The sequence below is a fragment of the Protomyctophum parallelum genome, assembly GCF_964188405.1.
Source record: "Protomyctophum parallelum genome assembly, chromosome: 5".
NCBI lineage: Eukaryota > Metazoa > Chordata > Actinopteri > Myctophiformes > Myctophidae > Protomyctophum > Protomyctophum parallelum.
In genome coordinates, this window is record NC_139702.1 from 25,855,406 (window position 1) to 25,882,483 (window position 27,078).

Consider the following 27,078-nt stretch of genomic DNA (forward strand, 5'->3'; position numbering starts at 1 on the left):
GTGGATCAAACGATTAAAACAAAACTCTCTCCTCTCCTTCTCAGGTTCCTGCTGGGGGATATTGTCCATGCGCACCGTAAGACGAACGCCTTACGACGAACACCATACGACCTCCTCCCCAAAGACTCCAGGGTCGGCGACCCCCCCCCCCCCCGGAACCTATACACATCTGCATTCATTCATCCTTCCCGCATCCCTCCATTTCCTCACTGTCAATAAATCCCTTAAACCTCCCCATGGTGTGTTTATTCCGACTAGTGAATTGAAGCAATGCATTGTTCTCTTTGCACTGTATGCAATCATACCATGTCGTTGGTTGATAGGGCCCACTATAGGGTTCTTGCCATTTAAACATTTTACACTTGTAAGCCGCTCTGGATAAGTATGCTAAATGCCTAAATCCTAAAAATATAGTATAATAATATATTACTTAAAAGAGAGAAATAAAAGGGCAAGAAGTAAAGCTGATTTGGTAGTCAGGTGATATAGCAGTGATAAAGAAAGAGAAAGTAAGCCATATAATAAAGCTTGTGAAAAAAATGATGTTTTTTTTTTTACCAGTCCTGGCTCCTGAGATGCACCCAGTCTGAATTTGGCTTTAGCTGCGGTGAAACCTGCACTACTCTGCACTACTTCCAAAGAATCTAAACATTATATGCAATTAACAGTTCTGTCAGATGATTAATTAAAACAAATTAAATAAATAGCAATAATAAAATGAAACATCAAGTCATTACAACAGGGATATGCTTATGACAACTTATAACAATGATAGCTGGATTGTATCCACTTGGAATGTCAAACTGAACTGTGTTAATAAAAAAAGGAATTAGACCTTTCAAAAAGGAACTATAAACAGAGCAGTTCCACTTTTATACACAAATAAGGAAAATAAAAAGGTGTGGTGCAATTGTTTCTACGTATAATCTATTAAAACATGGAGGTAGAATTGTCATTGAACAAATGAGAACATCTAGAAAATGAGAACAAACTAAATTAATTTAAACTTGGTTAGACTATACTTCCTAAGTAAACCAACAACACCGTAAGAGCTGTATAAAATAAACACACACACAAAAAAACAAAACATTTTTACAATATTTGATACATCATCATCATCCACCATCAAGTGTCATTTCAATATTAAGATAAGCAAAGTATGCTTATAACTCCTAACTGGGTTCTAAATACAAACATACCAGTGTAATTGCATGTGCACCAAGTCTGTGACTGGGAGTTATATCTAAAAACATTCCCAATATAGATCTTAGGAAAACAAATCTAAGATCTTGAGAATAAGAGCAAACATTTACTTAGACCACAAGTTCCTATAACACAATAAGAGCTATCTTCTAACCCCAAATGTCCATAAACGATCAACGTTCTGTATTTAAATAAAATAACTTAAGTACAATAATAAATACAAAAGATGAATAAACAAAAAGGATCAATCAACATCATAATGAACCAAAACAGGGGTGTTCTTCATCTAAAGTAAAAAAGCTCTTGTGTCCCAAATAGTCAAATAAAAATTTAATAAAATTAAGTACATACAATAATACTATCACCTTCATCATAACATGCCGCAGTGAAATAAAAGTTCTGAAAAATAAAGATGTGGACAATGGCCATTGGTTTTTATCTTTGAAAGAAATAAGCTACAAAAATGTGAAAATAATAGGAAATAAAAAATGACTTTACCAATGACGACTACAGATTCCCTAAACAAAATGAGATCCATCTTCTAACAAAATTAATGTCAACAATTAACCGTTTGTATAAAAAATATATGTAAAATTGGGGGAAAAAAAGTTGTAAAAAAAGATTACAAATCAAATTAAAAAATAATAATATTACACATCATAGGTCAATCTTATTTATCTGAAATCAAAATAGGGGGTATCCCCCGACCTCTGACAAGATGTATTACCAGTGATACCATAAAGAATAGTCCCCCATGTATCATAGACTAGAGGACTTATTTCGGGGCTGGTACCATGTCGTCGATGCACCCGCCTGCCTCCAGCTTCTTCTCCATTTCAACCAGCAGCTTGACTCCGTCTATCACCATCTGCACCAGCTCCACCTCAGAGAAGCCCAGTCTGTCAGCATTGGAGATGTCAAACACGCCGCCCGAAGCAGCCGTGTCAACACCACCGGTTCCGCGTTTCTGGAGCCTTAGGTTCGTGAGAACCTCCTCAAATTTGGGGTGTTCGCTCACTTTGGGCAGCTTGACGTGCACTCCTGCACGCAGGCCGGTTCCCAGGTTAGAGGGGCAGGTCAACACGTAGCCCAGATGCTCGTTCCACATGAATGGATGTCCGTTCGCTTTGAACAGCTCTTCAATCTTGGTGAGGCCGGTGCAGAAGCGGTTGAAGACCACCTTCATGTTTCCTCCATTCTCCATGGAGATGACGCGCAGGTGGTCCTCCTCGTTGACCCACACCAGGAACGTCTTGTTGTCATTATGCCAGATGCCCCTGGCATCGGGCCAGTCGCGGCCCATCCCAGCGGACAGCAGCAGAGGAGAGACTGGCTTGTCGAAAAGGAAGTGGTCGTCAATGAGCTGCTGTTGCTCGGCATCGGTCATGTCCTTCAGTGCGAAGTATTTCCCCTTCAGATCACCTGTCAGAGATGCCAGAGCCTCAATGGAAAGTTTCTCCACACTCCGCCTCTCTCCACGGGTGCAGTGTGGCGGCAGGGAGAGCCCACGAATGCTCCTGCCAGTTCGGACACGGGAGCTCAGGACATAGGCAGGATCAAGGTCATCTCCACCCTTCAGGTTGTCAGGGTTGATGTCGGTCTTGTGTTTGTCTGTGGGTTTGTAGCCTCCGTGCCTGTCCTCGATCACGGGGTCCAGCAGCTCCTTGAAGACCTCATACGTCTCCTCGTCTCCGGCCACACAGCCCACTGTCATAATGAACGGATGGCCAGGATTGTCAACCCCTGTTTGAATGACACCTTCAATGGTGTATCCGCTGGGGGTGACGCGCTCCCGCAGTGTCTTGTACATGTCCTTGGTGAGGACCTTGGCCATGTGGTTGTTGTGCTTGCTTAGATCTGGGTATTCATCCTCAGCCGTCAGTCCCCTGAGGTTCATTTTAGCCATATGGGCAGCTAGAGTCTCCACGTCTGCCATTTTGATCGGTTCTTATCGCAAGAATTCTCAAATTCTTATTCCTATTCCTCTATCTCTGTCTTTCTGTATCTTGAAGATATCCTCATCTGCTGCACCTTATATTAGGCTGACCGAACTCTTGTCTGACGCCATGCGTTACGTAACACAAACTGTGTCCTCACAGTCCTCAGTCTTGTCCTGAAGTTACAACTCTGTGTCAGAGACTTGCTGGCTCCAGCCCTGGGCTGAGGTCAGATAGCGTTCACTAAGGCAGCGGGATCCTGCGGGACCCCCAGGGGTAATTGAGGACAATGGGTCATATATTAAATTAGTTAATATAGCATTGAAATCAGTTAACCCACTTTATTACACAGCTCGGTTTTATGCTTGTTTGTGCATGGTCAATCGCTGAATTCAGCAGTGTGTTATTTGTTGATGTCGAAGTGTCTTTGGGCAAGACACTGAACCCCAAATTGCTCCCGATGTGCTGGTTGGTACCTTGCATGGCTTCCGCCGCAATCAAATCGGTGTATGAATGTGTGTGTGAATGGGTGAATGTAATGCACAATCTATGTAAAAGCGCCTTGGATAAAGGCGCTATATAAATGCACCATTTACCATTTTAGGTTTAGCCAGGGTTGGGTTTTGGGTGGGTGCCTGTGTTTGGTCCGACGACTCACAGTCCGACAGGCCAGGCCCAGCGGTACCACAGGGGTATACCAGAGGGGGCCTGGCACCCTCAGTTGAAAATTATGCCCCCTCAGTCTAAGTTTCATGTACATATTGTTTTACTATATAAAATGATGTGTGCCCCCTCGTCATTTTCAACTGCACCCTCATTTCATCCTGGAGCCCAGCCTGCGACAGGCATTAGTCCGACACATACCCTACCCAAAACCCAACCCTAAACCTAACCTCAGGATGCCACGGGTTAGTTTTAAAGACATACAAATAGGCCTATACACTTGCAAAAACCGAAATCATCATACAGTGAGAAAAAAAGGAGGCTATAAGCCACACTTTTCCCCTCACTGTATATGTTTCTTTTCCCTTTTTGCTTCCTTTATGATGAATTCCTGTTCTGTTCTTTAACTATATAAAAGTGTCTATTTGTATGTCTCTAAATGTTTTGATGAATTGAACAAGGTGGACCCTGTTGTAAACAAGTGTAATGCTTAATTGGGTCCACTCAGTTATCAGTCTTTGTATTGAGTTTGTGCTTGAAATGTACTGTAATTCTGCAAACTGTTAATAAATATTTCAATCAATCAATCAATAAAAATAAAGAGGGGGGCGGGGGATTTTGCAGGGGCCAGCCTTTGAGAAGGAGTCTCAGATTCACATTTCTTAATAACAGCTGTTGGTAGAGCGTTCCACATTTTCGTGGCATAGGAGCTAAATTAATTGTTTGAGCCAAATCTGGGTTGGACGTGGTTTATGGAACTCCCATGGTGTTGTGAAAATATTAGCCTATATCCTACAAAGTCAAACATATACACATCTGCCTTCCCCCAAACTCCAGTCCCCTTACCAAGGTCTCACCAATTAAAAACTGTGGTTTCGTGACAATCCATAATTTCATAATATTCATAATAACTAGGCTATGTCAAATGTTCATCTAGGCTACATTTTGGTCACCGTGCTAATTTATCTGATGGGACCTTCAGTTCATCTTTCTGCCTGCGTTTCTTCATTTAATCATAGATGCTTTGACAAGGTTTTCCACTACTTTGCCTGGTGGTTTAGAGAACATTATTCTTCTCTAGTTTGTTAGGTCAGTTAGTGTATAGAAAATTACACGACAAAACAAACATACAAATTAATTTGAAATAGATTGAGAATCAGTGACAAATCAGTGACATCAGTGACTCTTACTCTGTCACTTAGTGACAGAGTAAGTAGGCTACTATGTCATTTAAGTACTCTGTAAGTACTCTGTCATCTTACTCTGTCACTCTGTCACTTTCATCTTTCGCGCAGACGAAATGAAAGCCTGGGTATCGAGGCTACTCTGTCCTGTCACTGATCAGTGACATCTTACTCTGAAGCCCACTAATTACCGGATGCCCGGTGCTAACCTTTGCCTAGGCTGTGTAACAGCAAATGCAGTCCCTCCTCGCCAGCATCCTGGTGCAACAGTAAAAGCAGCCCGCCGCTAGCGGCAACCGGCCAGACAACAACAAAGCAGCATGTCTACAACCTCTAAAGTTGTACTGGGAGTGTCTGTGGTTCTAACACTAAGCACCGTGGTCGGGGTTCACGCCAAACAGAACTGGGACCGACAGGTAGGCAAATGACGCCAATATCACAAACAAATTAAGTGTCAACGTTAAAAGTAACTTTAGCGTCGAGCTAACGACGGCTAACGTTAGCCTGTGTCCTCTTGTGTCAGTAGGACACAAGAGATGAGTGGTGAGAGAGAAATACTGAGATGTTTTACTTACTTTAAATAAAAGTAGCAAGCAACACCACAATGTATAAATACTCTAATGACAACTATATAAAAAACATGCAACTTACAAGTAGCAAGCAACACCACAATGTATAAATACTCTAATGACAACTATATAAAAAACATGCAACTTACAAAAGTATTTCCATTAAAATATTCTGCAGAACATTCAAAATGTGTCCAAATCATTCAAAAGTTGCAGATCTACTAGCTCACACCTCGTTGCGTCACATGAGGCATTTTAGTATAAAATATGGCTCAATTGGTTAATGTAATATGCTTTGTAATAAGATGATACTACAAAGTAATTGAATGATCAGTCAGCTTGTATTTTACCTCAGCATTACAATACAACATCTGTTGCTTGCTGAGTTCCAAAACCTCGCCTGTCAAGCTCATTCAAAGTCTGGACCAGGGGTCTTCAACGTTTGTTCAGGCCATGGACACCGTAGCTGAGAGCGTATATGTCACTGTATATGTTTCTTTTCCCTTTTTGCTTCCTTTATGATGAATTCCTGTTCTGTTCTTTAACTATATAGAAGTGTCTATTTGTACGTCTCTAAATGTTTTGATGAATTGAACAAAGTGGACCCTGTTGTAAACAAGTGTAATGCTTAATTGGGTCGTCCACTCACAGTTAACAGTCTTTGTATTGAGTTTGTGCTTGAAATGTACTGTCATTCTGCAGAGGCTTCACGAGGGAGTGCTGAGAGACATTGAGCGTCTGGAGAGAAAGAGGGAGAACCTGCGACTGCTGGAGGAGCAGAGGAGTCTGACCAGACTGCTGGAGGAGGAGAGAGACCGGAGGGAGGAGGCGCAGCAACGCCGTCCTGACCAGCCTCAGGCCTAACACCGGTAACCATGTGTGGACTTATAGGCCTGAGATCAGATTCTAAAAAAAGTCTTCTACATCCAGACAGTTTTCTGAAAAAGCTATGTTTCTATGTCAGTCGATTTTTCAAAAATAGCAGACCTACAAGCTCGTAGCGCGCCACTCGGTGGCGCGCTATGAGCTTGTAGATCTGCTATTTTTCAATAGATAAAGCATAGCATAATACTAACACTGAGACCGATTCTACAAATGCCTCGTGAAGCCTCTGCAGAATTACAGTACATTTCAAGCACAAACTCAATACAAAGACTATTAACTGAGTGGACGACCCAATTAAGCATTACACTTGTTTACAACAGAGTCCACTTTGTTCAATTCATCAAAACATTTAGAGACATACAAATAGACACTTCTATATAGTTAAAGAGCTCAGACACGCACCCTCTGTAGACATTTTTAAATCTCAACTCAACTTCACTCTGGCTTTTAGTTGAGTTTTACTATGCACGTTCCTAACTTCCTACCCTGCCCTGACTGATTGCTGCATGTGGTGTTTTTATTTGTTTATATTTAACATTATTATTATATTATTATTATTATTATAACGTTTAAAAAAAAAAACCCTATGTTTCTGACAGTGGTTCTCTAACCTTTTCATGTCGAGAATCCGTAGAATGATATGGATTTGACCGCCGAACTCCATCTCAGAATATTCTTTTATACCAGGGACCCAAATATTTGAGTTAAAATGTGTTGTAAAGAATATATATTCAAAGATTTGATTTTCCACACGTTTTCACCATAAAAAAAATAAAAAAGGCAGATCTGCTATTTTTCAATAGGTAAAGTTTAAAATAATTGTTAGGAGTGGTCAAAAGACGAAGCGACAGATGCGTTTCAGGTCTAGAAATGTCTAAACTAGATGTTGTAAATGAGAAATGTTGATCCACGTTGAGCAACTACATAGCCTATTTCTTGTCTTGGCCCATTTTAGACCTGAGGCCGATTCTACAAATCTTGTCTTATAAATGCATTGCATTTTTATAGTGCTTTCTAGGTGCTTACTCAAAGCACTTTACAATGGTCCATTCATTCATAGTTTCATACATTAACCCATTTTGGTGTTTCAAGCATTCTGTTATACTTTAGCTATTGAAAAATAGCAGATCTACAAGCTCATAGTGCGCCACTCTATGAGCTTGTAGAAAAAATAGAAGAATGACACAGAAACATAGCTTTTTCAGAAAACTGTCAGGACATAGAAGACATTTGTAGAATCGTCCTCAGGTTTAAATGGGTTAAACATTATGTTATAATTTAGCTTTTGAAAAATAGCAGATCTACAAGCTCATAGCGCACCACTGAGTGGCACACTACGAGCTTGTAGGTCTGCTTTTTTTTTTTTTTATCGTAAAAATGTGTCACAAATCTTTGAATATATATTCTTTCAAAGTGAATGTTTTTAACTCAGGTCTAAATGGGTTAAGAGGTGAAGCAGGCGAACAGTCAACACCAGCGTCCTCACTTCCCCACTAAATCCTCCAACAGTGACGAATTCAAGTTTATTCATCGTTTATTATTTGACACTTGCTCCCTCCCAGGCGTTAACACACAGGCTCCGGCCTCCTCGATGGACAGCAGCAGCGAGGCGCTGGGCGGCGGCGGCGGGGGCGGTGCCGGCGGCGAGGACGAGGCCACGTGCACGACGTCGGCGTCGGAGGGCCTGGAGGAGGGCGAGGTGGAGGGCGAGACTCTGCTGATGGTGGAGTCCGAGGACCAGGCGGACTCGGTGGGGGACCTGTCCCACGACCAGAGCGGGGACTCTCTGAACAGCGACCTGGGCGAGGAGGGAGGGGGCGAGGGAGGGGGCGGTGGCGGCCACCACGCCCCCTGGGCCAACGACGACATGACCTTCTACTGCAGTGACAAGTGTCAGAAATGGATCCCGGCTGGTAAAAAAAGCAAAAATCCTTTCTGTGTGGAGTTTGCATGTTCTCCCCGTGTCCCCTAGCGTAGGTATACCCTCACAAAAAACATGCAGTAATCCTGGTCACTAAACTGCCTCCCCCTGGGGCGCCTGATGGAGGGGAAAGGAACTGGTTCCTTCCACGCGCTACGTCCAACCAGGGAAACTCCCCCCTGTCAGGTGTAAAGGAGCAACTTGGACACTCAGGCATGAAGGAAGCATGAGTTCGTTACTCTCCCCTTGTCCCCCATATATGGGGACTAGGTTGGTGGAGGGTGTGTAAAGCCCAGGATCACATTAGATGATTGACACAGGGGTGAAAAATGGGTTACAAAATTGTGGGATAAAAAATATATTAAAAAAAAAAGCGAAAATATATATATATTTTTTTACGACCGCACGGAAATAGCCGATCTTGCTAAGCCCGAGCTTTGTTATAGGCTGGATTTGTTTTGTTGAGAGCCACGGCGCATTGTGAGCTTGCAGATCGTTATCGCTGTTTTCGAATAAGCCTTTCAAATATTACGCAAGAAAGAGACAGACATTGTGAAAGAGGCGTGTCGCGCGGCCTGAAAGGTTTGGAAACCTGTGCCGTATTGTAGAGTACTGCCATACATGATTTTGTGAATGTAACCTTACTTCACCTTTAATATTTGTGCCCTGGTACGCTTTCCTTTTATGTGGGCATGAAGAAGTTGTTAAGTGTGTGTGTGTGTGTGTGTGTGTGTGTGTGTGTGTGTGTGTGTGTGTGTGTGTGTGTGTGTGTGTGTGTGTGTGTGTGTGTGTGTGTGTGTGTGTGTGTGTGTGTGTGTGTGTGTGTGTGTGTGTGTGTGTGTGTGTGTGTGCGTTTTCAGCTCAGCTGCATGGAGAGCAGCCCAGCTATCTGAAGGGAGACAACTTCTTCAAGTTCACCTGCTATGACTGCTCTGACGATGGGAAGGAAACCTTCGAGAGGATGAGACTCACCTGGCAGCAGGCATGCTCTTTCCGCTTACACCTATCTGACTCATTATTATGAGTGAACTGTTTATTTTTTTAAACCTTACTGTTATGAACTTGTACAACTTCTAAATTAAACAGGTTACAGAGTGCTGGGAAAATGTACAGAAACTACCATTTTTAGAACAAGAGTATAACCTGTCTCTATGAATGCTAGCTGGTGGGATTTAGCCATGTATAACCTGTCTATGAATGTTAGGTGGTGATGCTTACCATGTATGACCTGTCTATGGATGCTAGGTGGTGATGCTAGCCATGTATGACCTGTCTATGGATGCTAGGTGGTGATGCTAGCTATGTATAACCTGTCTCTATGAATGCTAGGTGGTGAGATTTAACCATGTATAACCGGTCTATGAATGTTAGGTGGTGATGCTAACCATGTATGACCTGTCTATGGATGCTAGGTGGTGATGCTAGCTATGTATAACCTGTCTCTATGAATGCTAGGTGGTGAGATTTAACCATGTATGACCTGTCTATGGATGCTAGGTGGTGATGCTAGCCATGTATAACCTGTCTCTGGAGGGGACGGGTCGTCAGGGATACTTCAGATGGAAGGAGGACATCTGTGCCTTCATTGGACGACACTGGACCTTCCTACTGGGAACAAGGTCAGAGTTCAAAGGTTCCACATGGTGTCTGCCCTCAACTTTCAGGGGTAACATACATACTCGTTAAGTTATTTATCTTAATGTCAAAATATGCTTTCACAACAATCCCATATCTGAAATCGATCATTTCCGAATATGGGTATTACTCGGGCTACAAAATAAATGTGGACAAAACAACGGCTATGGACATTAGCAGTAAAATACCACAAACGGTTACAATTCAGAGTGAGTTTAGATGGCATTGAAGAGAGGGTATTAAATACCTCTGGATTTTTATTCCCCTATCTTTAGACAAATGATATGAGACCAATTACGAAAAATTAATTCTGACTATTAGTGAAGACTTAAACCGATGGTCAGCACTCCCCCTCTCTCTATTGGGTCGAATTGAGAGTATACGTATGAATGTTCTTCCCAGGCTGCTCTATCCATTTCAGATGCTACCTGTAGATATTCCTAAGACCATATTCGACAAATTGGACAGACTTCTTTCTAAATTCAAGCGTCCGAGAGTGAGGCTAAAAAGTAAAAACGTTCCAGCTATCCTAAGGAGGATACACATATTGGTTACATAAAGGAGCTCATACCAGCTCAATTGGATGTAAGATTCAGGAATAGAGGGTATGCGCATGCTTAAAGTGAATGGCAAAATCGAGTGGCAAAGCAACATGCAAAGTGAGTTTAACATTGTTTAACGTTGTTTAATGCAATCAGATTTTCTGTGTGGATGTCTGGGCTGTCGAGGCCAGAAAGTAGTTTTTTGCCACTCAGTAGGCGTTCCTGCATAACTTCCTGGTTTCTATATCAGTGGTGCTCAATATTTCATATTAAGGACCCCAACATTTTTATGTAATATGCCGCCGACCCCCATTTGAAAACATGTAGTTCCAGGGACGCCCCCGGAAGTAAAGATTTGAGTTAAAAACGTTGACTCTGTAATATATATTCAAATATGTGAGGCACATTTTCACGATAAAAAAAATATAGCAGACCTACAAGCTCGTAGTGCACCACTCAGTGGCGCGCTATGAGCTTGTAGATCTGCTATTTTTCAATAGCTAAATTATAACATAATGTTTAAAACACCAAAAGGGGTTCCCGCCCCAAAATGGGTTAAATGGAAAGTAATATCTAGATTTTTCAGGACGCCTCAAATAGTGGCCAAAATGGGTCCAAATCACTCAAATACATGCTGGAGGGGCCGTGGAGCTCATCATTGGGAATCATACTCGTATATTCTGGACATGCCCCAAATTGAGACCATTCTGGAGGGAGGTAATCTGAAGTTTTCGGTCAAAACATTCCGGAGGATCCCCGTAGTAATGTTGTTGGGAATGATACCGGAAGGTCTGGAGGGTAGAGTCAAAATATATTTATTACATGTGCTGCTCACAGCGGCCATCAAATGCATTACAATTAAATGGCTAAAACCAGCCCCACCAACATAATAGTATGTGGGTGGAAAGAATATGGGACATTTACCAGATGGAACAAATTACATATATGCCCTGCCTGAGGCTTCAACCAAACATATTTAGTAAAAGATGGAGTCCTGTATTGTCTCGCAGGTATCGGAATCTTGAGTAACAATTCACCAAACACACTTCTTTCTCCCCAGACCTTCTGGTGCGCTCATATGCTTTCCTCTTGTCTCCAGTCATGTCTTGTTCTCAGTATTGTTCACTTCCCATAGTTCTCTGTTGTTTTTGTCTCTCTACTTGCATTTTATTTCCTTGTTTTATGGTGGATACTTGTAGTATTTTATTTCCTTGTTTTATTGTGAATAATTATAAATGTATGAGTGTATAATATATATATATATATATATATATTATGTGAAAGTATGAAACAGCTGAGGTTGTGTGAAGGAGAAAAAAAAGCAGCTGTAAGAAATATGTATGCTTATAAATTCTGTGAAGTTGCCTAAACTGAAATAAAAACAAAGTATAAGGTATATATACTTTCACATTATAATTTGTTTGTACTTTGTAATCTTTCATCTCTTAATGGTTGGCCATTGTTTTGAATGATTGATTGATTGATTGAAAACAGTTTGCAAAAATACAGATGTACAGTTAAAACATCTCAGTGTTTAATTTACCCTATTACATATTCAACTCCCAACTGTTAATTTCACCGACTTAAACTGACGAAAAACCTTCGACTACCGTTTTTTTCAGTGACAAAAACCATATTCAAAACTAAGACTAAATATATTGACAATTTCGTCAACGAATGAAAACTTAAACGAAAATGGGAGAAGATGGTGGAGAAAGAGAGATCAAGCTAACAGGACGATCATTTTACGATTGGTTTTTTGCCTCTGGTGTTTGCGCTCTCAAAAAAAAAAGGCAGATCTACAAGCTCACAATGCGGATGTTGACACTGTGGTGGTGTATAGGAAGAAGACGTCGACATGGTGGAGCACGGTGGCGGGGTGTCTGTCGGTGGGCAGCCCCACCTTCTTCCGCTCGGGAGCTCAGGAGTTCGGGGAACCCGGCTGGTGGAAGCTGGTGCAGAATCGACCTCCGACGCTGCGTCCCCACGTGGACAAAGGCTCGGCCAAGTCCAAAGGTAAAACGTATACTTCACACGTAGGGGCCGGGGGTAATGAGGTTGGAGAGGTTTTTGGTGTTTTAAACATTGTTATAATTTAGCTATTGAAAAATAGCAGATCTACAAGCTCATAGCGCGCCACCGAGTGGCGCGCTACGAGCTTGTAGGTCTGCTATTTTTTTTAACATGTGGTGCAAAGCTTTGAATATATATTCTTTCAGAGTGAACGTTTTTAACTTGAATCTTTGCTTCTGGGGAGGTGGTCCCTGAAACGACACATTTTCAGATGGGGGGGGGGGGGGGGGGTCAGCGGCCAATTACATATATTTTTGGGGGTCCTTGACATGAAATATTGAGAACCACTGATATAGAAACATAAAAATCGACGTCAGGCTTAAATGGGTTAATCGTCAATCACGAAAGATGGAAGTAGAAAGAAGGAAGTAGGTCATCTGGCAATCTGGTACCAAATGACAAGTCATTGATTTGGTACCAGATTGCCTGATACCTACTTCCTAAGTAGAGTGTGTTGTAAGAGGTGCTTATTGCATCACTGCGTGCAAAGCATCTGCAGTGTTCATTGATCACTTCTCATGCTCTATAGACTAGGGCTTCTCTACCTTTTCATGTCGTGACCCTCCAAACTAATCATATTCGAACGGGGCGATGCAGTAGGCCTAATGGTATTTTTCTTATTTCACTTTAAAAGTTCTTAAATTGTCACTTCGCTGTCATCTGGGGACCCCCCCCCCCCAAAGTCATGTGATCCACAGGTTGAGAACCACTGCTCTGTAACGCTGCAGTAGATTTATCTGTAGTGCTCATTTTGCATTTGCTTTTAATAATAGCTACTACAAACATGCAATGTACTGATTCTCATTTTTCCCAAAATGCATGTTCATATCCCAACAGTGGGCGTTTCCAGGGATTACATTTTGGGCAGGCAAGAATTACATTTTGGGGCAGGCAATTTAATAATTAATTGTCGTCCCCACCGCGCATCAGTAACACTAAAGGTTTTCAAAGAGATATACCTGCCAGACAGTAGGATACAACGAGATATACCTGCCAGACAGTAGGATACAAAGAGATATACCTGCCAGACCGTAGGATACAACGAGATATACCTGCCAGACCGTAGGATACAACGAGATATACCTGCCAGACAGTAGGATACAAAGAGATATACCTGCCAGACAGTAGGATACAAAGAGATATACCTGCCAGACCGTAGGATACAACGAGATATACCTGCCAGACAGTAGGATACAAAGAGATATACCTGCCAGACAGTAGGATACAACGAGATATACCTGCCAGACCGTAGGATACAACGAGATATACCTGCCAGACCGTAGGATACAACGAGATATACCTGCCAGACCGTAGGATACAACGAGATATACCTGCCAGACAGTAGGATACAAAGAGATATACCTGCCAGACAGTAGGATACAAAGAGATATACCTGCCAGACCGTAGGATACAACGAGATATACCTGCCAGACAGTAGGATACAAAGAGATATACCTGCCAGACAGTAGGATACATGAGATATACCTGCCAGACCGTAGGATACAACGAGTTATACCTGCCAGACCGTAGGATACAAAGAGATATACCTGCCAGACCGTAGGATACAACGAGATATACCTGCCAGACAGTAGGATACAAAGAGATATACCTGCCAGACAGTAGGATACAACGAGATATACCTGCCAGACCGTAGGATACAACGAGATATACCTGCCAGACATTAGGATACAACGAGATATACCTGCCAGACCGTAGGATACAAAGAGATATACCTGCCAGACCGTAGGATACAACGAGATATACCTGCCAGACAGTAGGATACAAAGAGATATACCTGCCAGACCGTAGGATACAACGAGATATACCTGCCAGACCGTAGGATACAACGAGATATACCTGCCAGACAGTAGGATACAAAGGCTGAAAAGGCATGCTTTTCCATTCGAATGGGTGATTGCGGGTCACGCTATGTACGCGCAACGGCCAATCCGCTGTCCACTAATATTTCTCAGGTCTTGTTTTTGTCCTTGGGTGTATGGATCTTGGCCGCAGGCAGAAAATGGATTTGCATAGGCCTTATTGTAGATACGACCTCTGTATCCCAATGTTAATGTTTGTACCCAGCTTTGCTTTGCGGCTTATTGCCTCCTGAGTATGTCGGTACCGCATGTTTGTACTCTTATCTTGGCTTTCTTGTACTAATGAGGGGGGGGGAGGAACAACCCCTCTTAAAATGAGATGATGCATCTCAAAGGGTTTATCCTTATACCAAACGAAAGGAACTGGTTGGAATAACGTGTTCCTTCCGCGCACGCTACGTCCAACCAGGGAAACTCCCCCCTGTCAGGTGTAAAAGGAGCAACTTGGGACACTCATGCATGAAGGAAGCATGAGTTCAAGTCCGTTGCTCTCCCCTTGTTCCCATATATGGGGACTAGGTTGGTGGAGGGTGTAGAGCCCAGGATCACATTAGATGATTGACACAGGGGTAAAAAATGGGTTACAAAATCGTGGGATAAAAAATATATTAAAGAAAAAAAATATATATATTGGTCTCCTCCTCCAGGCTCTAAAGCCGCAGTGGACCCGGTCGTCACGGTCGAAGGCCTGAGGAAGCGAGGAGCCCGCAACCCCGCCGAGAACGCCATGCAGCTGAAGGAGAAGCGCTCGCGCACCCAGGAGGCCAAGGACATCCGCCGGGCCCAGAAGGCACGTTTTATTTAACCCATTTAACTATTGAAAAATAGCAGATCTACAAGCTCATGGCTGCTATTTTTGAAAAATCGTGAAAATGAGGCACAAACTTTTAAATATATATATTTCAGAGCAAACATTTTTAACTAAAACATTGGTTTCTGGAGGGGGGGGGGGGGTCTCTGGAACTACATATTTTGAGATGGGGGGGTCCGTGGCCCAATAGAGATAATTCTGGGGTTCCTTGACATGAAAAAGGTTGAGCACAACTGACATATAAATACGGCTTTTTCAGATTTTTTTTTGGATTTAGAAGCCTTTTTTTTTAAATCGACCTCAGTCCAACATGGGTTAGGTACACACCTGTCATGTCATGCTAATGTCATGTCACGCTAATGTAATGATGTTTACATCATTATGTATGTATATTACCTGTAGAGCTGACCCCGAAAAATGTAATATTCAAACTAAGCTTTGTTCCATTTGAACAGCTTGCCGTGTTTGTGTAAACAAACATTGAAGACAAAAGCAAAGACGCAAATTGTGATTGGCCCCGGAATGACATTTTGTGACGATTTGATTGGCTGGAGCACGGAAGGGGTTTCCGTGGAACCAGGGGGAACCCACAGCGAGCGACGTCAGGACTTTGGCTCCTCTATGCATTACACTATAGCATGGCATGTTGAGAGCTTGTAGATCTGCTATACCCTTCAAAGCCACGTGCTTGAGCTCCACAATAATGAACCATTGGTCGGGAACCCCTTTTTTGTGTTAGCATTATGTTATGCTTTAGCTATTGAAAAATAGCCAGATCTACAAGCTCGTAGCGCGCCACGAGCTTGTAGGTCTGGCTATTTTTGAAAAATCGAAGAACGACTGACACGGAAACACAGCTTTTTCAGAAAACTGTCAGGGACATTTGTAGAAGCGGGGTCCTCGGGTTACTGAAGGTGATTTAGATCATACATGGGGTCATGGGCAACTGGCGGCCCGGGGGCCACATGCGGCCCCCACCTTCACTTAATGTGGCCCTCAGGTTAATGTCAGCATACTGATATATTGGTTTCAGCTGTTACAATTCCAATCATGCAAACATGACCCGCTTTAATTACAGTCTAAATTAGTAGCTTTAATTACAGTCTAAATTAGTAGCTTTAATTACAGTCTAAATGAGTGGCTTGCTGAGTAGTATTACAAATAATGTAATTGTCTTTTTTATGTCCAATATATTTGTATTTAGTTAAAATGACTTTTCAGGATCCCAATTAAAAATAGCAAATACATTTGTATTTAGTTAAAATGACTTTTCAGGATCCCAATTCAAAATAGCAAATATATTTGTATTTAGTTAAAATGACTTTTCAGGATCCCAATTAAAAACAGCAAAAAGAAAATCTGGATTTCAATTCAAATATTGTAAAAAATAGCCGATCTACAAGTTCAAAACGCGTCGCAATGTGACGCGTTTTGAACTTGTAGATCGGATATTTTTGCATACAATGTGGCCCCTCTGGAGTGAGCATGGAAATAGAATGGCGCTCTCCATCGTCAAAGTTGCCCACACCTGATTTAGATTATTCTCATCCTTGCAGGAGGCTGCGGGCGGAGGAGGAGGAGGAGGAGGAGGAGGAGGAGGAGGAGCCTACACGGACCGCAGCAGCGCCTCCTCCACTCCCGTCAAACTGGGAGGAGGGGGAGGGGGAGGCCGCGGCGGTACCGCGGCCCGGCGGCCCGACCTGGTCCTGGAGAAGGGCGAGGTGATCGACTTCTCCTCGCTCAGCTCCTCGGACCGCACGCCCATGACCTCGCCGTCGCCCTCGCCCTCGCCCGACGTGGACTTCTCGGCGCCCGGCACGCCCGCCTCCCACTCGGCCACGCCCAGCCTGCTGTCGGAGGCCGACCTCATCCCGGACGTCATGCCGCCGCAGGCGCTGTTCCACGGTGAGTTGTTGTTTGTTTGTTTGTTTGTTATTAACCCCCGTTCTGACCTGAGATCAGATTCTAAAAAAAATCTTCTACATCCTGACAGTTTTCTGAAAAAGCTATGTTTCTTTGATTTTTCAAAAATAGCATTGATTGATTGATTGAAATATTTATTAACAGTTTGTAGAATTTACAGTACATTTTAAGCACAAACTCAATACAAAAGACTGTCAACTGTGAGTGGACGACCCAATTAAGCATTACACTTGTTTACAACAGGGTCCACATTGTTCAATTCATCAAAACATTTAGAGACATACAAATAGACACTTCTATGTAGCTAAAGAACAGAACAGGAATTCATCATATAGGAAGCAAAAAGGGAAAAGATACATATACAGTGAGGGGAAATGGGGTGGGGGGGGGGATTCAGTTTTTACAGAGGCCAGTTTCGAATTGCAGCCATCCGTAGGTGCCCTTTGAGAGCGGTTTTGAAGGAGTCAAGGGATTCACATGTCTTAATGACTGTTGGTAGGGCGTTCCACATTTTGGTGGCATAGGAGCGAAAAGAATTTAGTCCCTTGTTTGTGCCGAATCTGGGTTGTACATGGTTTGTTGCACTCCCTCTGGTGTTGTGGGTGTGGACTTCGCTTACATTAAGGAAGTATTTAGACAGGTACATGGGTATCTTGGTGGTGTATCGAATCTTGTGGACCAGACCCATTGCAAGATGCTGTACTCTGTCGTCGACCCTAAGCCATCCCAGCCTGTCAAAGTGGGCAGGGGTGAGGTGGGTTCGGGGGGTGAGGCCAATTAGGAGCCTGACCAGTTTGTTTTGGGAGGTCTGGAGCCTTGTTTTAAGGGCCTTTGAGGTGCTGTGGTACCAAGAGGTGGATGCATAGTCAAAGAAACCTTGTACGAGGGCTCCTGTTAAGGTCTTCAAGGTGTTTTTGCTGACCAGTGAGGAGATCCTGTAAAGGAATCTTGTTCTTTGATTGACTTTTTTGATTACGTTGGTGGCCATCTTATCACCGGAAAGATTGGCCTCCAGGATGGAACCTAGGTAGGTAATTTGATCTTTTCGTGTGATAATATTGTCACCCACTCTAACCAAGAAGCCATCTTGCTGAGATTACTATTTGATCCGAAGAGGATGGATTCAGTTTTTCCCAGGTGTAAGGATAGTTTGTTATCAGCGAGCCAGGTGCAGATTCTACTGAGTTCAGAGCTGAGGGTCTTTTCAACCTGCAGTTTGTTCCTGTCCGAGACCAGCAGTGCTGAGTCATCTGCGAACAGGAACAAGTTGCAGTCACAAGCTGAAGTCATGTCGTTAACATATATTAGGAACAGTAAAGGCCCCTGTATGCTTCCTTGTGGGACGCCACAGCTCACTGGGAGGGGAGGGGACAGTGTTCCGTTCACCTCCACCATCTGTTCTCTCCCCTCCAGGTAGGATTGCATCCAGCTCACTGATGTGCTATCAAAACCAATAGCTTTAAGCTTGTTAACCAGTATGGAGTGGTTCACGGTGTCAAAAGCCTTTTGGAGGTCCAGCATGACCATGCCGCAGTATTTTCCAGCGTCCACCTCGTGTTTGATGTGGTCGCTCAAATAGAGGAGGCATGTGTCAGTGGAGTGGGATGTTCTGAAACCAGATTGGAACTCGTACAGCAATTTATTAGTGGCAAGATACTTTTCAACCTGTTCATAGACTATTTTTTCCATCACTTTCGAGATGGAGCTTAGAATAGAAATAGGGCGGTAGTTGCCGGGTTCTAATTTACTCCCTTTTTTGTACAAGGGGGTTACTTTGGCCAGTTTAAAATCTTGGGGGACCTGTCCCTGTTTGATGGAGAGGTTAACTATGTGGGTGATGACTGGAGCTATGGAAAAGGCTGAGTCTCTGAGAAATTTGGAGGGGATATTGTCATGGCCAGTGGCCTTGTGGGGTTGGAGGGCACTCAGTTTTTTAAGTACCTCCTCGGTTGTTACCATTGCCATTTTGAAATCATCTTTACAAACACCAAGGTTTTTGTAGAAGGCTTTGATGTGCTCTACACCAAAACGCCCAGAGTGGGAGGGCAGTTTGCTAACCAGCTTTGTTGCAATGTTTGTAAAGAAGATGTTCAGGTGGTTGGCTACATCAAGCTTGTCAGTGATGAGGGTGTTATTCGATTTGATGTTTATGTTAGTAAACCTGGTTTTTAGTTTCTGACCACAGCCTAGTTGGTTGTTTAGTAACTTCCAGAGTTCCCGAGGATTGTTTTTGATTTCCTCTGCTTTATCATTGATAAAGTTACATTTGGCAGATTTGGCAATTACACCGTTTCTTAGCTTGTTACACTGGGTTTTTAGGTTGCACAGTTTGGTTTGGAGATTACTGTCGAAGCGCTTGGCTAGCATGGACTTGCATTTAAGAAGTTCAGAGCATTTGTTGTCTCTGGCTTTCATTGGCTTTTCATTGTATGTCCGAATTCATCCATGGCTCCGAGCGGGTTTTGACCCTGATGGTTCTCAAAGGAGCCATGATGTTTAGTACTGATGTAAATTTGGTTTTAAAGCCAAGCCATGCTTCTTCGACTAGTGAGCTCCTGAGCACATCGGACCAATCCAGACTCTCCAGTTCAAGGTTAAAGGCCTCACTAGAGTAGGTTTTGAGGTCCCTAGATATGACTGTTTTGTGACAGTCAAACTTTAGTTTTTGTATTTTGCGGGTACAGAAAATCATAAAATGATCACTGAGCCCACATACAATAACCCCTTTCTTGGAGATTCTGGATTTGTCCGAGGTCAGAATGAGATCAATGACAGTTTGAGTAGAATCACACACTCTTGTGGGTTGGGTAATTAGCTGACTGACACCATGCAGATCACAAAACCGACTAAATGACTTAAACACAGGTGCTTCCTTACGAAGCATATCCGTATTGCAGTCGCCAATCAGGATTTTCTCTACACATTCCTCCCCAGCTAAGCACCCCTCAAGTATATCATAAAACCCATTCTGATCGGGCGGTCTATAGACGGTGCCAACTAATACTGATTTAGCATTTTTGAAAATTAATTCAACCCACACAGTTTCAATTTCATCATGCTGTAAGTCAGTACGAGTAACATATTCAGTGTCTTTGTGAATATACATGCACACGCCACCGCCATGCCTGTTTCTGTCGTTCCTAATGATAGTATAGTTCTCTATTTCTATCTCTGGGTCCCTGGTGGACTCGTCCAGCTTTGTTTCAGAGAAACTTAGGATGTTTACCTTACCGCTTTGGAACACTTGTCTGACCTCAGCCAGTTTGGGTCCAAGGCTGTTGATGTTCAGGTGAAACAAATGGATTCCTTTGACACTGGCAATACTGTTAATGTCCTCCATGTTAAAATAGGGAGGTCCATTGTTGATGTCTGCAGTAGTTGCGGCCGCGGGTTGCCGTGGGGGGATGGTGGGGGGCGCCGGGAGTGGGGCTGCGGGTGGGGGGAGGGTGGGGGGTGCCGGGAGTTGGGCTGCGGGTGGGGGGAGGGGTCCCTCGTCAAAGTTTGAGGGCGTTGAGGGCTCTGGTGGGGTTGATTGAGCCATGGTCCCGACTGGAAAAAAAGCCGGGAAAGAACGCCGATGAGGCCGACAAGGTCCGTCTCCAGATGCGATGTCCCCCGTGGTTGGATGCGGGGACTACAAGCTCTACAAGCGGACTACAAGACTACAAGCTCGTAGCGCGCCACTCGGTGGCGCGCTATGAGCTTGTAGATTTAAAAAATAGCAGACCTAGCTTGTAGATCTGCTATTTTTCAATAGCTAAAGCACGACATGATGCTAACACCAAAATGGGTTCCCGCCCCCAAAATGGGTTATTATTAACCCCACAGGGAAATAAATAAATAATCCGTGTCATTGTAGATTTGAGCTAAAAAAAGCTCATATACCGAGTCACTTTATGCTGTGGAATGAGCTTGTAGATCTGCCATCTTTAAAAGATTGTGTGGATCTTTGACAACAGACCCTGACAACAGACCCTGTTGAAGACCTCCGGTGTAGAGCGAATGAGGAGGGGGCCTACATACTCTGGTCAACCACAGACATATAAGGCTTAGTAAACCTGTGATGTGACGATAAAACTGCCTCTGATTTACTGTAGTTGTACAAACGGTGTTGTGCAAAACTAGAAAATATTAATAATCACACGTCGTGATGTGGCGCGTGTGACCGCCGTGTATAGATCTGCTAATTTCACCGTTATCGAAAGATCTTGGAAATGTCTGCCGATTATAACCATGTCCAAAATAGGGATTGATTATTATTTGTTTGTTTTATTAAATTAACCCATTCTGGGCGGGAACCCCTTTTGGTGTTAGTATTATGTTATGCTTTAGCTGTTGAAAAATAGCAGATCTACAAGCTCATAGCTTGTAGGTCTGCTATTTTTGAAAAAGAACAACTGACATAGAAACACGTCCCCACAAAATGTCCGCAACACAAACATTAAATGCCATCGACAATGATGGGAGAATTTACGTCATCTTGTCCCCCACACGTTATAACGGTTACAATAATAACAATTAAATAAACCAATTATAGCAGAAATGAGGGAGGTGGTGGGTCAGTTCAGAATAGGAATCACTACAGAAATCAGTAAATAAGCGGTGATTTATTAACTCAAAACAAAATAAAGTTTTCAATAACAAAATAGTCACTTAATTAAATCAAAATAAAATAAACTGCCTCAAAAGGGATGGGTGTGAGGTTCAAGTGTCCTGGCACTGTCCAAAGCTAAACTTAAATGTCCAAAAAAGAAATCCAAAATGGAACCCAGTCAATGCTGTGTAGTGGTAAGTCTCCTCTTACCACCCTTCACACAGTTACGCAAAGTCCGTCCTCGATCGAAATCCAAACTCCCGGAATGGAAAGAAGGTATTCTTTTTTAATATATATATATATATATTTTATCCCACGATTTTGTAACCCATTTTTCACCCCTGTGTCAATCATCTAATGTGATCCTGGGCTCTACACACCCTCCGCCAACCTAGTCCCCATATATGGGGGACAAGGGGAGAGCAACGGACTTGAACTCATGCTTCCTTCATGCCTGAGTGTCCAAGTTTCTCCTTTCCACCTGACAGAGGGGAGTTTCCCTGGTTGAATGAATGAATTCGGCAATTCCCCCTTTGCACGATCTCGTATTTGCCGTCGACAATGATAAAGGAGAAATTAGGTCAATTAAATGTCCGCCAAATGTGACGTCAGTTTGTGGCAACGGGCATTCTGATTGGCCAGTATGAGATGATTCATGATGACGTACGATGACAAGAGCGCCCCTCACTTCACACAGGTGTGATTTTTAACCCATTTTGGGGCGGGAACCCCTTTTGGTGTTAGCATTACGCTATGCTTTTAGCTATTGAAAATAGCCTTGTAGGTCTGCTATTTTTGAAAAAAAGAAAGAACGACTGACATCGAAACGTAGCTTTTTCAGAAAACCGTCGGGATGTAGAAGACATTTTTTAAATCTGATCTCAGGTCAGAATGGGTTAAGGGGCGGCTAGCCTCTTCTATAAAATGCTTTTGTCCCCACACGTCTCAAAGATTTTTAACGTTTGTTTTTAAAGCCCAAAATGTGACCCGTCCCCTCCATATTTGGTGGAATTGATCAATCAATTCACGTTCGCTCAGCTCGGTCATTGGCGACTTTTAAATCCTCGCTGAAGACTCGTTTCTTTTCAATCGTGTTTCCTAAGTACGTTTACCGTGGCCTTTATAATAGCCTAACCTATGCACTATGTTCCCATGGACTTTATGGAATTGCCTTTTGTTTTTGATATATTCTGTTCTGACATTTTTTTATATAATGCTTTTCCTTCCTTTTATTTTTTTGCTTTAATTTATCTTCCTATCCTCTTCTTTTTGGCCTCGATGTATGTTCTTATGCTCTGTGATGTGAAGCACTTTGGTTCGACCTCGGTCGTTTGGAAATGTGCTTTACAAATAAAAGTTTGATTTGATTTGATTTGAAGATTTGCCATTGACAATGAAAGGGGAATTCAACCCCTTTTTGTGTTAGCCTTATGTTATGCTTTAGCTATTGAAAAATAGCAGATCTACAAGCTCATAGCGCGCCACCGAGTGGCGCGCTACGAGCTTGTAGGTCTGGCTATTTTTGAAAAATCAAAGAACGACTGACACAGAAACACAGCTTTCTCAGAAAACGGGATGTAGAAGAATTTTTTTTAGAATCTGATCTCGGGTCAAAATGGGTTAATAATATCTTTGCTTCTTGGGGGTCCCCCTGGAACAAAACATTATGAGATTGAAGATTTTGACAATGAAAAGGGGAATTCAGGTCAAATATCCGCTAAATCTGTTTTTATAATAAATCGATTACTGCTCTGGTCCTCCAGATGACGAGGAGATGGACGCGGAGGGGATGATCGACCCGGGCATGGAGTACCTCCCTCCTCCCAGCGGGGGCGCCGCCCTCCTCCTCCACCACCAGCAGCAGCGCAAGAAGCTCCGGCCCTCGGCGGCCCTCGGAGGAGGATCGGCGGCGATGCACATCAAGCGAGAGGCCGAGAGCGACGACGACGACGAGGAGGGGGGGGAGGATGGCGTGCGGCGGCGGTGCCGCGAGGACTTCGAAGAGCGGCGCCCCTCCCAGAAGCCGCTGGGAGGGGGGGGAGGAGCGACGGGGCGCGGCGGCCCCCTCCTCCTGTCCGCCGCGGGAGGAGGAGGGCGCCTTCTTGCGGCCGGAGGGGGAGGGGGAGGAGGAGCCGGAGCGGCGGCCTCCGCCGGAGCGGCGGGGGAGTTGATGATGAGGCGCGGCGGTGGGGGTGCCCCTCCCCTCGACAAAGGGGGGGAGGGGGGGAGGGGCGGCGGCGGCGCTCATCAGGGCGTCCCTCACTTTGTGCCGCTGAGCCTGTACGAGGAGAGGATGCTGCTGCGGCGGCTGGACATCTGTCCTCTGGCGCTGGCCGTCACCCCGCAGGTAACCCCATTCTGACCTGAGATCAGATTCTAAAAAATGTCTATTACATCCTGACAGTTTCATTATTAACCCATTCTGACCTGAGATCAGATTCTAAAAAATGTCTTCTAGATCCTGACAGTTTTCTGAAAAAGCTATGTTTCTATAATATTAATATATATATATTATAATATTATATTCAAAGATTTGTGCCGCGCGCTACGAGCTTGTAGATCTGCTATTTTTCAATAGCTAAAGTATATCATAATGCTTGCTTAGTTAAAACCCCAAATGGGTTGTGCTGAGTGCCGCGCTACGAGCCTGTAAATCTACTATTTTTGAAATAAATGTGAACTGTCATGATTTAGAAGACATCTTGTAGTATCTGTTCTCAGTCCTAAATGGGTTAAAATCATTGGATCTGTGTCGAGAGATAATATCCCGACAGGATGATTAACCCATTTTGGGGCGGGAGCCCCTTTTGGTGTTGCATTATGTAATACATTAACTATTGAAAAATAGCAGATCTACAAGCTCATAGCGCGCTTGTAGGTCTGCTATTTTTGAAGAATCGTGAAAAGTGACATGAAAGTGTTTGAGAACGACTGACATAGAAAAACATCGCTTTTTCAAGAAAACAGTCAGGATTTAGAAGAACATTTGCAGAATCGTTCCCAGGTCAGAATGGGTTAAAAACACTGAGACGAAGGCGAGGTGTTAGAGCCCTGCACGGGCCTAAAATATAGGAGTTAAGGCCCGTCCGGCCCTAAGCCCGTTGGTAAAGTCCAGAAACGGCCCGAGCCCGGCCCGACATATTTTTATTTAATATTTCAAGCATGTGTGCCGCCGCCGCGGTCCTCTATTGGTGCACGGACGCAGCAGCAGCAGCTACTGACTCACAGCTGCACTATATCGCTCTGATAAACCCACATTAAGGAACAAGAAGTCAATAACACACAGACGTCACACTAAAAAGTAGCCTACTTAAATATAATTTTATACAGTAGCTGCTGCACGTGCACTGTCAATCAGCGCAACGCGTTGTGAGCTTGCAGATTGGCTATCGCGGACTCACGCTGCATTATAAAACCCAGAGTAGACGGACAATAATAAGAACACTTACGTTATGTATCTGCAGTTTCTGCAATGTACAAATCCAACTTTGTTTAGTGTGGTAATAATGCTCCCGCAGTATTTAATGTTTTTATTACGGACTGCGGATCTCCTGAGATGAATTCTGTCAGAGAGCCGTAGCCTATAGGCTACTTATAGTACTCGGTGTGTGTGTGTGTGTGTGTGTGTGTGTGTGTGTGTGTGTGTGTGTGTGTGTGTGTGTGTGTGTGTGTGTGTGTGTGTGTGTGTGTGTGTGTGTGTGTGTGTGTGTGTGTGTGTGTGTGTGTGTGTGTGTGTGTGTGTGTGTGTGTGTGTGTGTACAGCTGCGCTGCACAATAATTAGGAGAGAGAGAGGACGAGAGTTTATAGGCGCAGAGCGAGAGAGATAGAATGTAAAACACGTTGTTTCAAAGTCTTTATAGTTTTGACCAGATTTTAGTGTGATTGCCTTGTGGCTTGTGTGTGTGCGGACACTGCGGAGGGGTTATTGTCACGTCACTATGGAGCATGCTGCCACGCTGCTGAAGCAAGTCCAGTCTGGGTGAAATTCACATTGGAAAAATTGGGCCCGTTGGGCAGTGACAAAGTCGGCCTGGGCCCGGCCCGTTTTGGTGGGCCCGGCCGGGCCCCGTCGGTACCCGACGGGCTTGCAGGTCTCTACGAGGTGTTCAATCATCCTGTTATTTCTCCATAATGACCGCCCTTTGACCCGTTTATTCTTAACATTTAACACCGTGCAGGCCAAGAGGCTGCACAGGAAGCTGCTCGTCCGACAGGCCAAGAGGCAGAGAGGGCTCCCCCTGCTGGACGTGGACAGGGCCGTCAACGCCACCCTCAGCCTGGTGGGCGGGATCTATGGGGCCCAGGGGGTGGGGGGGCTGCAGGGGGGAGGAGGAGGCACCGGCACCGCCCCCACCTCGCTGAAGTACTGCACGGACAGCCAGGACCTGCGCATCCTCGACCGCTTCCAGGTACAGTACAGCGCTCGGTGTTAGCATTATGCTATGCTTTAGCTATTTTTTTTTTAATCGAAGAACGACTGACATAGAAACATAGCTTTTTCAGAAAGCTGTCAGGATGTAGAAGACTTTTTTTAGAATCTGATCTCAGGTCAGAATGGGTTAAAACCCCCGCAGAGATGGAAAATAATGTTTGAGCCGCATATCCGTTGTCATAATGGAGACCTACCGTAGGTCCCTGTTCCCGAAAAAGTGGGTCGGGAGACTCTTGTTGACATTGTAGGTCACGGACACATTTCTTTTTTTTTTTTTTTTTTATTCAGGGAGAGGTACAAGGTTAGTTTTACATCGTTATTGTTATTGGTGACATTCACCTTTTTTTTCTCGTTTTTTTTACCCTTAGGTTGGGCAGAATGACCCTCCCGTTCACCCTCCCACCCTAACATGGGTCGTAGGGGAGGCAATGTAGTGTTAGTTCCACCCACTGACTAGTAACGTGACCCGTGGGTGTCTATTTAAGTGGGTGGATCACTGACATCTTGAATTTGACCAGATGAAGAGCCTTGGCTCTAAACGTCGTCAATAAAAGTTTTCTTTTGGAGCATACGAGTGTGCGGGTTCCCTTCTCTTTTCGTAGGGGAGGCAAAACACAAGAATTTAAATACATTTAAATACAACAAAATAAGGACAAATAAATAAGTAAAATAAAGTAAGATGAACAAAAAAAGAGAAAAATAAATGAATAAAAATAAACAAAAAGAAAAAAGGAAGCATGACATAAATGTAGAGATATAAACGGAGAATAAAACAAACGATTACAAAATAGACATTTGTATAATATAGCATTATACATTGAAATT

General features: G+C 43.7%; 2 protein-coding genes across 2 annotated transcripts in view; one reads left to right on the top strand and one right to left on the bottom strand.

The window, feature by feature from the left end:
• Nucleotides 1–1,978: 1,978 nt before the first annotated feature.
• Nucleotides 1,979–3,109, bottom strand: LOC310858568 (creatine kinase, testis isozyme-like; the record flags this gene model as incomplete). The annotated part of the gene is made up of 1 exon (XM_083764735.1): nt 1,979–3,109. One exon carries the CDS (start codon nt 3,107–3,109, stop codon nt 1,979–1,981), a length of 1,131 nt encoding a protein of 376 aa, XP_083620861.1.
• A 3,175-nt stretch (nt 3,110–6,284) lies between these two features.
• kat14 (lysine acetyltransferase 14) overlaps nt 6,285–27,078 on the top strand; it is a gene marked incomplete at its 3' end in the record, with an annotated part of 29,786 nt that continues 8,992 nt past the window's right edge. Inside the window, exons 1-9 of the mRNA XM_083764390.1 lie at nt 6,285–6,425; nt 8,004–8,354; nt 9,223–9,344; nt 9,860–9,981; nt 12,383–12,555; nt 15,140–15,286; nt 16,888–17,208; nt 23,584–24,167; nt 26,000–26,230. Of these exons, the coding sequence (XP_083620516.1) occupies nt 8,033–8,354; nt 9,223–9,344; nt 9,860–9,981; nt 12,383–12,555; nt 15,140–15,286; nt 16,888–17,208; nt 23,584–24,167; nt 26,000–26,230 (2,022 nt within the window). The 5' untranslated portion in view covers nt 6,285–6,425; nt 8,004–8,032. The remainder of the gene's footprint in view (nt 6,426–8,003; nt 8,355–9,222; nt 9,345–9,859; nt 9,982–12,382; nt 12,556–15,139; nt 15,287–16,887; nt 17,209–23,583; nt 24,168–25,999; nt 26,231–27,078) is intronic.